The sequence below is a fragment of the Eptesicus fuscus genome, chromosome 9, assembly GCF_027574615.1.
Source record: "Eptesicus fuscus isolate TK198812 chromosome 9, DD_ASM_mEF_20220401, whole genome shotgun sequence".
NCBI classification, from domain to species: Eukaryota; Metazoa; Chordata; class Mammalia; order Chiroptera; family Vespertilionidae; genus Eptesicus; species Eptesicus fuscus.
The window spans coordinates 51,394,278-51,408,468 of NC_072481.1; the positions used below are offsets into that span (position 1 = coordinate 51,394,278).

At 37.9% G+C, this 14,191-nt stretch overlaps 1 protein-coding gene across 1 annotated transcript in view; it reads right to left on the reverse strand.

The window, feature by feature from the left end:
- Positions 1-14,191, reverse strand: part of NEGR1 (neuronal growth regulator 1) — an 885,056-nt gene that overhangs the window by 540,412 nt on the left and 330,453 nt on the right. The window contains exon 2 of the mRNA XM_054721081.1: positions 3,673-3,905. Coding sequence (XP_054577056.1) covers positions 3,673-3,905 — 233 coding nt within the window. The remainder of the gene's footprint in view (positions 1-3,672; positions 3,906-14,191) is intronic.

Here is a 14,191-nt window from a genome sequence, read left to right on the forward strand (position 1 = left end):
ACCAGTGGGCTCCCTCAACCTGGTCTGTGCCCTCTCACAATCTGGGACCCCTTTGGGGATGTTGGAGAGCTGGTTTCAGCCTGATCCCACAGGACAGGCAGAGGGATCCAACTGGTGCACAAATTTGTGCACCGGGTCTCTAGTATTACTTATAAGTAATTTTTTCACTGAGTCTGTTAGCTAATTTCTAACCCTTTAAGCAAAATCCAAATTCACCACATTTTTCAAATTCCATGAGTACATGCATTGTTCGGCTCAGTTGGTGAAAGAAAAACATGGAGATAAATAAAGCACACTTGCAGAGTAAATACAAGATGCTACTGTCTGAAAATTAGTTTGTATGGTGCACAATGGAAGTGTTCTACAAGTGCTATGAATATATGTTTTTAATTTTTAACTGAAATCTCTTTTTTACCTTTCAAATCAAAAGCTAATAATCACACTGGATTTTTTTACTTATTTATTTTTTGGTCATCTGTCTTTTTGGTTTTGACTGCCTTGGACCTTAAGATCTTTTGAGGCCTCTTCTTTCCAATGAGAACATTAGAGTTTAGAGAGGCTTCATTTCATGAAGAAAATTTTCAGAATTGGAATCCAGGTTTTCCAACCCGTATCCCAGTGTTTTTTCTGCCCTCATTGCTCTATTCATTGATATTAATAGCTCTAATAAATCAATAGCACCAACAAATTTCCCATGCACATTGTCTGCTTTGGCATGATATCCTGTTTATCTTCCCCTTTCTACAATGATTTTAAGTAGCTTCTTTGAGTACATAGTTGCGACAATTAAAGATGAGCTTTATTTATTTTTTTAATCAGCCAATGTTTGTTTGACATCAGTGATTACTACTCCTATTTAAATTGCTAAATTTCTTTATCTTGGTGAGTAAAGGCTTAACAAATTGTGTGGCAAAAATCATACACTTCAAAACTATCCGGATACAATGAGCGCCAGGCAACAGAACAAATTTAGAGACTGGAGAGAGGAGCACTCCAGTTTATTTCCGTTCTTTGAGAGAAAATGTAGCTTATGCAGGGTTGGCTTTTCATGACATTTGCTTAGTTCTTGAATTGACTGACAAGCCTATTAATGGATTCCCTGAACTTTATTAATGTAATTGGAAAACTGCTCACATGCCAATCAACTTTTAATAAGTAATTATGTTCATAAATATGTAAAATTATTAGCTTTTAATGTGTCCCAAGCACATACTTTCAACACAGTAACCATTTTTTCTTCTAGAGGAACAAAACATAATACTGGTAAAACATTCAATGAGTGTGTTCATAATTTGCATTCCCTGAAGTGGCACTTAAAAATTCACCATCATCAAATGGCCAGCAAAAAAGAGTGCCAGAGTAAGGCGTGCGACAGCTTTAAAAATGTGCATAATATTAAACAATCTATGTAACATAAGGTTATAAAGAAATCTTATGGAAATCAGACAAGTTTCTAGGCAGGGCTTATATATCCATAGTCTGTTTTAAAAATCTCCACCTAACATGGGACAAGAAAGAATGAGAAAAAATGAAAAAGGGATATATTCACTATCTAAAATACATCATTTAAGTCTACAATAAGCAAAAAGTCTGTATCTCAAGTCACTCAAATATATTATTGTCCAAGTTTACTTTTTCTTATGTAGTAAGAATCTTTTGAAGCTAGAAACTCAAGCCCAAGGGCACTGAACTACACAGAGAATCAAATTAGGCTAGATATAGAAGAAATGTGTTTCTGACTTATAACCTCACTAGCGTTCCCGTTGCAGGAAGTTTCCTGCAATAGGGCTTCCTGCTGCACTCTACCCCGCTCTGCCTGCTCTCCTTCCTTCTCCCCCACCCCGCCCGCTCTCCTTCCTTCTCCCCAGACCCCACCTCCGCTCCTCCCTTCTCCGCCAGCCACCTGCTCTCCTTCCTTCTCCCCCGCCCCACCTTCTCCGCCAGCCCGCCTGCACTCCTCCCTTCTCCTCTGCCCCGCTTGCTTGCTTCTCCGCAGCTTTGCTCCCTTCTGCAGCTCTTGGCTTCTTTCTACGCTGTCTTGATGTGCAAATTAACCGCCATATTGGTTGGGATAATTTGCATACTCACCCTGATTGGCTGGTGGGCGTGGCTTGGTGTAGCGAAGGTGCAGTCAATATGCATATTTGTCTATTATTAGGTAGGATGTCAGTTTTTGAAGCTGGACAAACTCCTGCCCTCTGGAATCTCTGAATAATCTCTGAATAAAGGTGGACTTTGGTGAAAAGTACTATTTTCTCCTATGCGTTTAAATAAGGGGCTTCTTACAGTGAGCAATAAGAAAAGCCATTGAGAAAATTCACTGATTTAATTCTCCATTATACTTTCTTCCTTAAAGTTAATATCTTAAATAATAAGTTTAATTTTTATCACAAAGTCAAAATATTTACTAACAATTGAAGCTGTATTTGAATTCAGGTTTATATTTATATAAGGAAATAGATTAACAATCTTTTCCCAATGTAAGCCATTTACATACAATAACACTTAGTGTTAATTATTGAAGGGGTTAACTGAGAGGTAGTACAAATACCTTGCTTATTCAGCACTCCTGTTAGGAATAAAACGTGTATTCACTGGTACCACATTATCAAACAATTTGTTACTAATTTTACTTATAAATGCTGCAATGTCATTTTGAGTGCCACAACATAATATTTCTATGCAACCAAACCATGATTAATCTAAAATGCACGAGGAAATAATGTAAAGGGCAAAAATATACATTTTCCATTCTATTTGCATTATAATTTCATTTTTTTGAGAAGCATTTGTGTTCAGAATAAATATGCTCTTACATTGCAGTGTGCAAGAAAAATAACATAATTTGATGATTCTGTTTATATTTGGAGATTGCAAGTTAGCTAGCATGATTTATGATCTACTGAAAGTACGTCAAAGTAGAAAGCATTGTGTACCATATTTTTTCAATTACTCTATATTTAAATTAAGTATTTCTAGAAGGCTGCTTCTTTTCATTGTAACGTTAATCAAAGTAAACTTAAGTTGGATTGAGATAGAGTGTTGGAAACCTGGGAAATTGCTTTTAAAGAGTTATTCTCCATATTTTAAAAAGTTCTATTATTTTTATGTATCCCTCATGGGTTATCAGATATTTATTTTAATGTATCAATCATGGGTTCTCAAAGATTTATTGAAGGGGTAACTCAAAGAAAGATAGGAAGTGAATCATACACAAAAATCACAATGTGATGTGAATTTATTTTATCTTGGTATGTGGGGATTCATATGACTATAATACCCATTACACTTAATGGAATCTAGGAAAATAAATCCCTGGTCAATCACCATATGTCTTTCAATATTGTCAGTTACTTCTGAATCATTTTGTTATCTAAAGATTGAATATTTCTGCCCTAGCCAGTTTGGCTCAGTGGATAGAGCATCGGCCTGCGAACTGAAAGGTCCCAGGTTCGATTCCGGTCAAGGGCACATGCCTGGGTTGTGGGCTCGATCCCCAGTGGGAGACTTGCAGGAGGCAGCCTATCCATGATTCCCTCTCATCATGAATGTTTCTATCTCTCTCTCCCTCTTCCTTCCTCTCTGAAATCAATAAAAATATATTTAAAAAAATAAAGATTGAACATTTCTAAGCATGGTCCCTCCCAGTATAGTAGTTACGGAAATGCATACCTTGCACAGTTAGATGCACCTGCATTGTTCTCGGCGTATGTTGAGTCTGAACAGAACACGTGTATGGGCCATCATCTGTCACATCCACATTTTGTATCTGGAGGCTGTAGTCCCTTTTATTCAATGTTGAAATTGAAACTCGAGGATCCACGGACCACTTATCACCTCCCGCAAAAATAATACTTGACCGGTTCAGCCAGGCACCCTTTGAAGCTCCATCTTCCAAATAACACCTACAAATTACCAGAGACAGAACACTATTAATCAAATGAAAATGAGAGACATTATCTTTGTTCTGACTGTATTTTCATATGCTGAATTATAGCACTTCATCAAATCCTAACATCAGACATAAACACAGGAAACATGAACACACTGATAGGTCTTCATTCCCAATACAAATGTGAAACAATACCTACATACAGTTTTGTTTTGTGTTGAGCATGTGTGTGTGTGTGTGTGTGTGTGTGTGTGTTTTCATTGAAAACCAGTCAAAATCAGTTTTCATTCTTTCTGTATGACAAGTAAATTTAATAAAGCTAAATTAGTTCATATAACAATTTTCGACATTAAAACACATTCTGTTCTTTGAAATGATAAGAAGTAGGAAAGGTGTATGAGTACGAGTCAGCCTCTTTCAACCCAACCCAATTCTGAATATAATGTACCAGATACAGAAAGCAAAGCATAGAATAGTACCATATACATGTTTATTTTTAAAATATCCTGCATTTTCAGAGTGGTAAGTTTGCACACTAAAACTATAAACTGCATTTCACTTGATAGTATTGCTGTTGTAATTAAATGTAGCAATTTTAGTAGCAAATTCATTTATTCAATAAATATTTATGAAGCATCTACTACTTATGGTTTAAAAAGATATTGTTGTTGCTCTTCTAAATGTTTAGTCTAGTAAGGACAACAGCCAAGCAATGTAGTTAATACTGTACATTAATAAAAAAATAATGTTATTAATTCAAGCTAAGGTACATGAGAGACAAAAGAGGAAAGAGGATTACTTGACTCAGTAAGAGTGTTGGGGTATAGAAAATGGCTTTCTGGGAGAGGAGAGGAGAGGAGAGGAGAGGAGAGGAGAGGAGAGGAGAGGAGAGGAGAGGAGAGGAGAGGAGAGGAGAGGAGAGGAGAGGAGAGGAGAGGAGAGGAGAGGAGAGGAGAGGAGAGGAGAGATGCCTGAGCTAAAGCAGTGAGAAGTGGAAGACGTAGCCTTTTAAACAGAGGTGATATACGTGGGCAACACCAGGGAAAGGTGAGAGAAACAGTCATTCCAAGGATGTACAAATAAGCATGAGCTATAAGGGAAGGATGAGAGATGCAACTGGAATGGTAAACTGGAACCAGATGATGATGATAGTAAGCATGATGACAGTAGATTTTGAGGCCAAATTTGAAGCCATTTACTCAAAGTTGTATTCTATAACAAGATTCAACTATATAGCTTTGAATCTAATAGAAGTCAGGCACATCAAGACTTAGAACAGAAGGCTCTGGTCATATATCAGTGATTTTGCTGAGGCCTGGAATTCTGTTTCATCTTGAAAACATTCTGATACAAATTAAAGACTGGTTCTCTTAAACGAGTACAAAGCACAGCTACAGAATGAAAATACACATACATCGAAATAGTTTGACAGCATTTCCACAGAACACCTTGGGGGATTGAACACAGTGTTTGAGATTGCTACAAAATTGCAAACTGAATGCAGCAGGGGTAGGTTGCTGCCAAATGCATGAAACTAATCAGTGGGCGAAAAAAATAAGGAACAGGGTACATTGCAGAATCTCATTTGCAGTCAGCTTCACCATCTACAGAATCCAAACTAGTGGAAGTCATAAAGGTCACCGTTCATTGAAAAGCTTTTCTTTATGCATGTAATGAAGAAAATAAAACCCACTTTAGTGATATAATTAAACAATTGTAGTGTATTTCCATTCTTTTAAATATGCAGAAAGAAGATAGAGGATGCATATTTCCCATTTCACAAGATCACATTTGTACTTTTGGGCACAATACTAAAATACCACTACTAGGGTTGTGATAATTCCAATGTTTGCATTTACTACCTGGATTTGTGAAGTTTATTGTGTGACCTCTCCATTCATGGCCTTCACACATTATCTGATGCTCATAACAACCCTGCAGTGTGTGGATTGCTATGTCTAATTCATCACCAGAAAATAACTGGAATGCTTGGGTTATATGACTTGCCATAGCTACACCAGTAGTGAGTAGCAAAGTTGAATATATAATTGAGTCTAATATTTCTACATCCAATGTCCTTTCCACCATAATGCATGCAGATCAAAGACTTTTAAAATAGGTTCCAGAAATGGGAAGATGATTAGAATGTTGCAGATATTACTGCAAGTAATTTCTTATTTACTGAATATGACCAACTACTTAACCTGTCCTATTCTAAAGGAAGCAGAACATTAATTATTAATGGATATTTAACCATGGAAGTCTGATTTTGAACACTCTGCTCTGCATTTCCCTCTCCCTAGAAGCAGAAGCAGCTTTTCCTTTATGTGGGGGGTATTAGAGAACCATGGAGATTAACTAGCCTTTAGACACGAGCGCTTTCATAGACCTGATCTGGGTTGTAACTCCTAGTCTTAGCATAAGCACGGTTCCTCTGTTCTGGCAAGTCAGGGACCATTAGGAAGAACAGAAATTATGTTCTGCTGTGAAAATGAAAAAATGAGCCCTTTATGTCCTCTGGGCTTAGGTAACTATATTTCATAATTGCTATTGGTCTCAACTCAAAGATTTTGAAGACATACATTAGAAAAACCCTCAAGTGAGACTCAGAAAAAAAGAAGAAAACAACAACAAAAAACCCACATTTTTTTGTATTATTTCCTTAGATTGCTGTATAATTATTATCAAATTATACTACTGAGTTAGAACTTAAATAACTCAAATGACCATATATGGATTTTATAAATTGGAAATAGCAAGTCTTTCTATTTTATAAAAATCTTAAGATACTTATATAAAATTTATATATTTTAATGTCAACTATAAGATGATTATATAAAACTAGTGGCCCGGTTCATGAAATTCGTGCATGGGTGTGGGAGGTTGTCCCTCAGAGTGGCCTGCACCCTCTCCAATCTGAGACCCCTAGGGGGATGTCCATCTGCCGCCTAAACCGGCAGTTGGATATCCCTCTTGCAATCTGGGACAGCTGGCTCCTAACTGCTCACCTGCCTGCCTGCCTGATCACCCCTAACCACTCTGCCTGCTGGCCTGCTTGCCCCCAACTGCCCCCGCTCCCTCCGGCCTGCTCGCCCCCACCTGCCCTCCCCACCCCGCCAGCCTGATAACCCCCAACTTCCCTCCCTTCCTGTCCTGATCACCCTTAACCACCTCTGCCTCAGCTCCGCCACCATGGCTTTGTCTGGAAGGATGTCCAGAAGGTCTCCCAGAAGGTCTCCTGGTCTAATTATCATATTATACTTTTATTAGTATAAATTATTAGTATAGATATATGAAATAAGCCAAGCAAATAAATCTGATTCCTTGAGAATAACACCTATATCTTCTACATCTCTACCCCCATATTCACCCTATTTTTTCCCCTTTACAATACAAAGGATTCTGCCTGCCATGTGTGCTGTATTAAGAAAGAATTCTGGAGGGAAGGAAGGAAGGTATCATGAACAGAGCCAGTCCAGAAATGGGAAGATGATTAGAATGTTGAACTCTTAACTGTGGTGATAGACTATGCTGTGTACTCTTAGAGTCAGACATCGGCAAGGGTGAGAGGTTCTACCTATTAAGGATGGAGTAATTCCTGTGTGAGGGAGAGGTTGGTGAAGCAAAGACAGTCATGTAGTTAATGAGAACAGGATGAAGCCATAATTCTAGGGTAACAAACTCAGATCTTTTTATCCTCTCCAGATTTCTAAATGGAACATTTTAAGAACCAGTGAGCTTATGATCCCTGTAAAGTATAGACAATAAAATAATCATAAAAATGTTTAATAATGAATACATCCTTTAACTGAGTATGGCATGAATTTTCTTGAAAGTATTTTCTTTATTTCTTCTTCTTTTTAATCTTCTCCATTATCTACTTTATAGGGAGATGAGTAAAGCAGTTCAAAAATACACTCCTCAGCATAAGCTGTGTTAGCACCAAGACAAATATTTCAATTTTCAGTCAATCATTCAGATGTTTTGTATACATAGTTCCAAACATCTGGTTGTTGGAAATGTGACAGCTATGTGGGGAAGATGGGTGAAGGGATGAGAAAAAAAGAGAAAGAACCCATTGACCAGGACAACAGTGTAGTGATTATGGGGAGAGGGTATAAGGAGAATAAATGGTGATGAAAAAAATAAAATTTAATTTAGCTTCATAATTTAAAAAAAAAAAGAAAGAAAATGGCTGGAATATTTATTTTGTTTCACAATTGTTAATGATATCAACCTAACTTTGGGTTGATAAAATTAACCCAAAGCTAATGCTCTTCTAATCAGAATTGCATTTAACTTCTGAACTCTCTTAAGGAGCTCCTTTATAAATGACATTACCACATATTAGCAGGTCCCTATTTTGGGAGCAGTAAGTCCTATTTGGAATGCTGTTAGTTGATCGAACTGATGTTGGAATATTCTAATTGACTCTGTCTGTGATATTATCTCCTGTGGTAATTAAATATAAAGTTGGACCTCAGAGAGTTTAGTAGAAATTAGCATACTTAGGTTATTTATTATTTTTTAAAGCTCTATTAGGGAAAAAGCCTATGGCTGCTGAGGAATGATTTGTTTCACTTACATATCTCTAATGCCCTATAACACTTTCCAAAAACATAATCCTTAGCACCATTACCAGTACTCTACACACCAGGATTTATTCAAGTTTATGGAAAGAGACCAGCTTTTCTCTAGACACAGTGATTAATGAAAGTTCCCATCAAAGGTACTAACTAATAAAAGAAGAAAATTTATTTTATTAATTTCCCTTGGATTCAAAACTATGCCATGTGAAAACAATATTGCTATGAAGAATCTGGCTAGCTACCTTCATGGCTGTCTTTTCATGGTATCACAAAGTTCTAAATTTGACAGGAGAACTTTTAAAAGCATACAGAGAAAATAAAATAAATAAATTCAGAACCCATACAACCTCCATGCTAATTCTTGCGTACAAAGAGAGCATTGATATCCTGGTGTCCAGGCCACAATGAAAGGACATAAAGCATAGATTAAATGAAACAGAACAAATTCTATCCCTTCTCTTATTTATCTTTTTTTTTTTTAAGGCACCGTTTCTTAATGTCTTTCATGCCAGTTATTCACTTGATAAATCACAGGTAGACATAAACATAGATATAGAGATGGAGATAGAGATAGAGATAGATGTATATGAATATAGATAGACATGTGTATACATATATACATAAATAGTTTTATGATTATATATTTAATATTTTCCAGATAATAATATCATTATATATAACATTATGGTTGACTTAATACTTTAAGTTCACTTTTACTATTATGATAAAATCTTATTTGTGGCAGAAGCAATTATTGTTATCTTCCTATTTCTTGGCAGGCGTAGGAGGTATAAGACTTTGTCAAGGAAAACCCATACAATCAACAGTCTGTCCAATGAGCTTCAGTTACTTTTTTTGTACTCATGCCTTCTAAATAATAAGAATTGCATTTTAAAGAAATACCTATGTAAAATGTACTTGTGCAGGTAACAGCTAAATACTATTATGTAGATAATAATATATTAACGTTATTGTGTGCCAAATACTCTTATAAGGGCATCACATATATTTCTCACTCAACCTTTACAACAACTTTTTGGGATAGGTACTGTAAAGTACTATCATAATGCCCATTTTACAGAGAGGAAACTAAGATACAGAGAGGTTAAGTAACTTACTGAAATGACTTTCTTATTGAAATTTGTAATGCATAGAAATAACTTCATTATGACAAAATTGAATTAAACCTTCAGGCATAAGTTACCTAAGTAATATCAATGATACATGTTCAGTTATTTTTAGAATAGAAATTATGACATGTTGGGCATATTTTACTTCATATAGTATATAAAAACCTAATTTCTAATTTTTTAGAGAATGAAATCTATTTCTTTTATATTTTCTTCTAGCACTTCTTTATAATAATAATAAAGATATATTAAAATATCTTGGATAAGAGATTGAAAGTTATAAGCTGGTTTCTAATTATAAGAAAAAATTCTCAAACAACTTAAATATTTTAATACTATAAATCAAAATAAAATAATAAAAACTTTTCAAGTAAAGATAATAAAACTTTTTTTTTCATGAAATCTAAACCTAATTCCTAAAAGATGGGAACTTTAATGCAATCAAGTGATAGTGTAAATTCATGTCTTTTAGTCTTACTTTACTGTGCAATTTAAATTATTTAAGTCTTTATTAAAAATAATATTTACTCAACATTTTCAATGCCTAGAAAATCATTAAAAGTTGATTTTGGGTTAATCACTAAATTTCAAACATTAAATTCACTTACTTCAACTTGTAATAAAACCATGTTTTTATATAATACTACAATTTTATTTATCTTACTCTTTCTACTAGCTCATGTAAGTTAAGTCTCTATTTAAGCAAAATATCTGTGTTTAGAAAGGGCAACACCAAGGAATTTTTACATTTAGAATACTTCAATACATTATTTGTAAATAATCCAACATATAAATTAGCATTTATGAAGTAAAATAAGTATGGGTAAAGAGAGCCTGTACTTTATAACTAAATAAAATAGGAAAGTCTGATTGGTAAAATAACTTCATTTTCGGCCTACTACTGAAGTCTAATCATCATCATCTTGTCTTGATAATAATAATAAATTTCATTAACTGAATGATGACTATGGATGGACTAAGAGGATGGAAAATACATGATAGCATTTAACATTCACAGAGCCTTTTGAGAGGTAGGTAGGTCTTTTATTCACATTAAGAGTGGTGCACGCATGAATGCAGGCTTGATGAATGAGGCAGAGATTGTAAAAAGGACAAGGTGTTACATATTGAGGAAGTTAGTTTAGCACTAGCTTTGTTCAAATGACTTTAAGCATGAATCAAATTGGAAAATGTTTCTGTCATTTCTACTTTTTGTTTTTGAATCCAACTAAACCAGCTTGCTTTCTCCCATGAGGACTTGAATGTGAGATACTTGGATCTGGAAGGGCTTCAAGATTTCTGTTAACTAGCAGGTGCTCTGAACCGCTGTGGGGAGAATTCTGTCTGCAGCGCTGCTCCCTGGCAGATGCTTCCTGGAGAAGTTGGACTTTCACCTCAGGAGCTATAAAGGGAGTGAGCACTACATTGAAAATGCATGCAGAAGACATTTAAAGTAACTGCATCTGAGAGGGAGAATCAAATCAGCCCAGAGAAGTGTCGGGATAAAGTGCCAAGCTCCAGGCACACCTTGCTCTTCTGTCCTCCCTGGGGGGAAGCCAGGACAGACACCTCTTTCTCAGAACCAGGGAAAAACAACATGGAGTTCTGTACTCAAACAGTATCAGCAACTCTACTACCTCGCATCAACCATCTTTGTACCTAAGTCATTTAGAAAGTATTCTATATGCATATAAATACAGCTGATAAAATAAATATAAAAAAAATAGATATACAGAAAGGTATATACTTCTTTACAGCATCAGTGAATATGGACATTTAAAAAATGAAAAGAATTATAAGAATCCATTCTCTCTATTTATGTTGATCTTTAAACTTTCTGTTGGTCACTGCTGGATTTTTCTTTCATTTTTTTTTCTACTAAAATATATTCTGAACACAAATTTTATTTTATGAATAAAGACGGCTGCAAGTACAACTAATTGAAGCCAGACTTGCAATAATTAACTAAAGTAACCATTAATCCACATGTATCTGTCCTCTTCTCATAAAATTGACTAAACCATATTTCAATATGATCTATGCCTTCAAATGTATTAGGCAATGTACCTCAGAGGAAAAAAACAAAATGCAGTTTGGTTTTCCATGTGCTCCCTGAAAACAAATTTAAACTGATTAGATTTTCACAAAAGAAGTTAAATGTTAAAAATAGTATTGAATTTTAATTCTTAGCTACATCACATGGACAATTCTTAGAGTCAGCATATAATGTAGCGATTAATTCTATTTAATACTAGAGGCCCGGTGCACAAAATTCGTGCACTCTCTGGGGTCCCTCAGCTGGGCCTGCATCCTCTTGCAGTCCGGGAGCCCTCCGGGGATGTCCAACTCCCAGGGGGAGTGGGCCTAAGCCGGCAGGCATACATCCTTAGCGCTGCGGCGGAGACAGGAGAGGCTCCGGGCACTGCCGCTGCACTCGCCAGCTGTGAGGCCAGCTTCTGGCTGAGCAGCGCTCTCCCTGTGGGCGCACACTGACCACCAGGGGGCATCTCCTGCATTGAGAGTCTGCCCCCTGGTGGTCAGTGCATGTTATAGTGACTGGTTGTTCCATCGTCATTCAGTCCATTTACATATTAGCCGTTTATGCCTGCAGGATCTGGCCAAAACCAGCTCTCCAATATCCTCTGAGGAGTCCCGGATTGTGAGAGGGTGCAGGCCAGGCAGAGGGACCCCACCAGTGCACAATCGGGGCCGGGTAAGGACATGGGAGATTGGCCATCCAGGGAGGGACTGCAGGAGGGCTCCAGGGCATGTCTAGCCCGACTCACTCAGTCTAGATTGGCCAGACCCCAGCAGCAAGCTAACCTACTGGTCGGAGATGGTCAGTGCATGTCATAGCGACTGGTTGACTGGTCGACTGTCTGCCCCCTGGTGGTCAGTGAAAGTCATAGTGAGGGGTTGAGTGGCCTTAGCATATCATTAGCATATTACACTTTGATTGGTTGAACCAATGACCAGACGACCAGACACTTAGCATATTAGGCTTTTATTATATAGGACTAGAGGCCCGGTGCACGAAATTCGTGCACGGAGGGGGGTTGTCCCTCAGCCCAGCCTGTACCCTCGCCAATATGGGACCCCTCAAGGGATGTCCGACTGCCCATTTAGGCCCAATCCCTGGGACATCCCTCTCACAATCCAGGACTGCTGGCTCCCAACTGCTTGCCTGCCTGCCTTCCTGATTGCCCCTAACTGCTTCTGCCTGCCAGCCTGATCACTCCCTAACCACTCTGCTGCCAGCCTGTTTTCCCCCAACTTCCCTCCTCTGCCGGCCTGGTCACCCCTAACTGCCCTCTCCTGCAGGGTTGATCACCTCCAACTACCCTCCCTTGCAGGCTTGGTCCCTCTCAACTTCCCTCCCTTGCAGGCCAGGTGCCTCCCAACTGCCCTCTCCTGCTGGCCATCTTGTGGTGGCCATCCTGTGTCCACATGGGGGCAGAATCTTTGACCACATGGGGGCAGCTATATTGTGTGTTGCAGTGATGATCAATCTGCATAGTACTCTTTTATTAGATAGGATAGAGGCCTGGTACAAGTGTGGGGCCAGCTGGTTTGTCCTGAAGGGTGTCCCTGATCAGGGTGAGGTTCCCTTGGGGCATGGGGCGGCCTGAGCGAGGGGCCTGTGGTGGTTTGCAGGCGGGCCACACCCCCTGGCAACGCAAGTGGAGGACCTGGTACCTGGAATTTATTTTCCTTCTACAATTGAAACTTTGTAGCCTGGAGCAGAGCCAAGCCTGGGGCTCCCTCTGAGGCCCGAGGCCCGCAGCCATTTGTGTTGGGATTATAATTGAAACTTTGTTGCCTTAAGCTGGTGGGCCCAGCCAGGGTGTGCGGAAAGCTTTGCTTCTCCTGTTGCTGGCGGCAACCCTGGCCTGCTCTCTCAAGCTCCATTCTGCCATCATTTGTTTGAATTTGTTTACCTTCTATAATTGAAACTTTGTAGCTTGAGTGGAGGCTTAGGCCTGCAACGGCTATGGAAAGCTTGGCTTCCTCTGTTACCTAGGAAACCTTGCTCTCTGTGGCTGTAGCCATCTTGGTTTGGGTTAATTTGCATACTCGCTCTGATTGGATGGTGGGCGTGGCTTGTGGGTGTGTCGGAGGTATGGTCAATTTGCATATTTGTCTATTATTAGATAGGATTGGAGTTCAAATGTCAGCTTTCTTGTGCACTATCCCTGGAACCTGGAGTAAACTTTACTCACATTAGTTTTCTTACCTTTATCATGGGATTAGTAAAATTATTTATCTAAAATCATTATTATGAGAATTAAAATAGTTTGTTTAACATGTCCAGGATGGTGCCAGGTTCCTGGTAGTGTGTAAATAAAGGCAACTTTTATTAACCTACCTTCCTATGGTTAACTTTGTTTAAAAACAAGACAAAACAAACTACCATCATCATCAATGACAACAAAATGCCTGTACTATAAAATATAAATGGAAGAAGGAAAATGAGGCATTTGCAGAAGCTTTTTTTATCTACATTGTCATAGTACAGGGCTGGTTCACAAGAAATGATTTTGCAGATAAATGAGTAATTACTTCCAGAAAAGCTTTTCTTC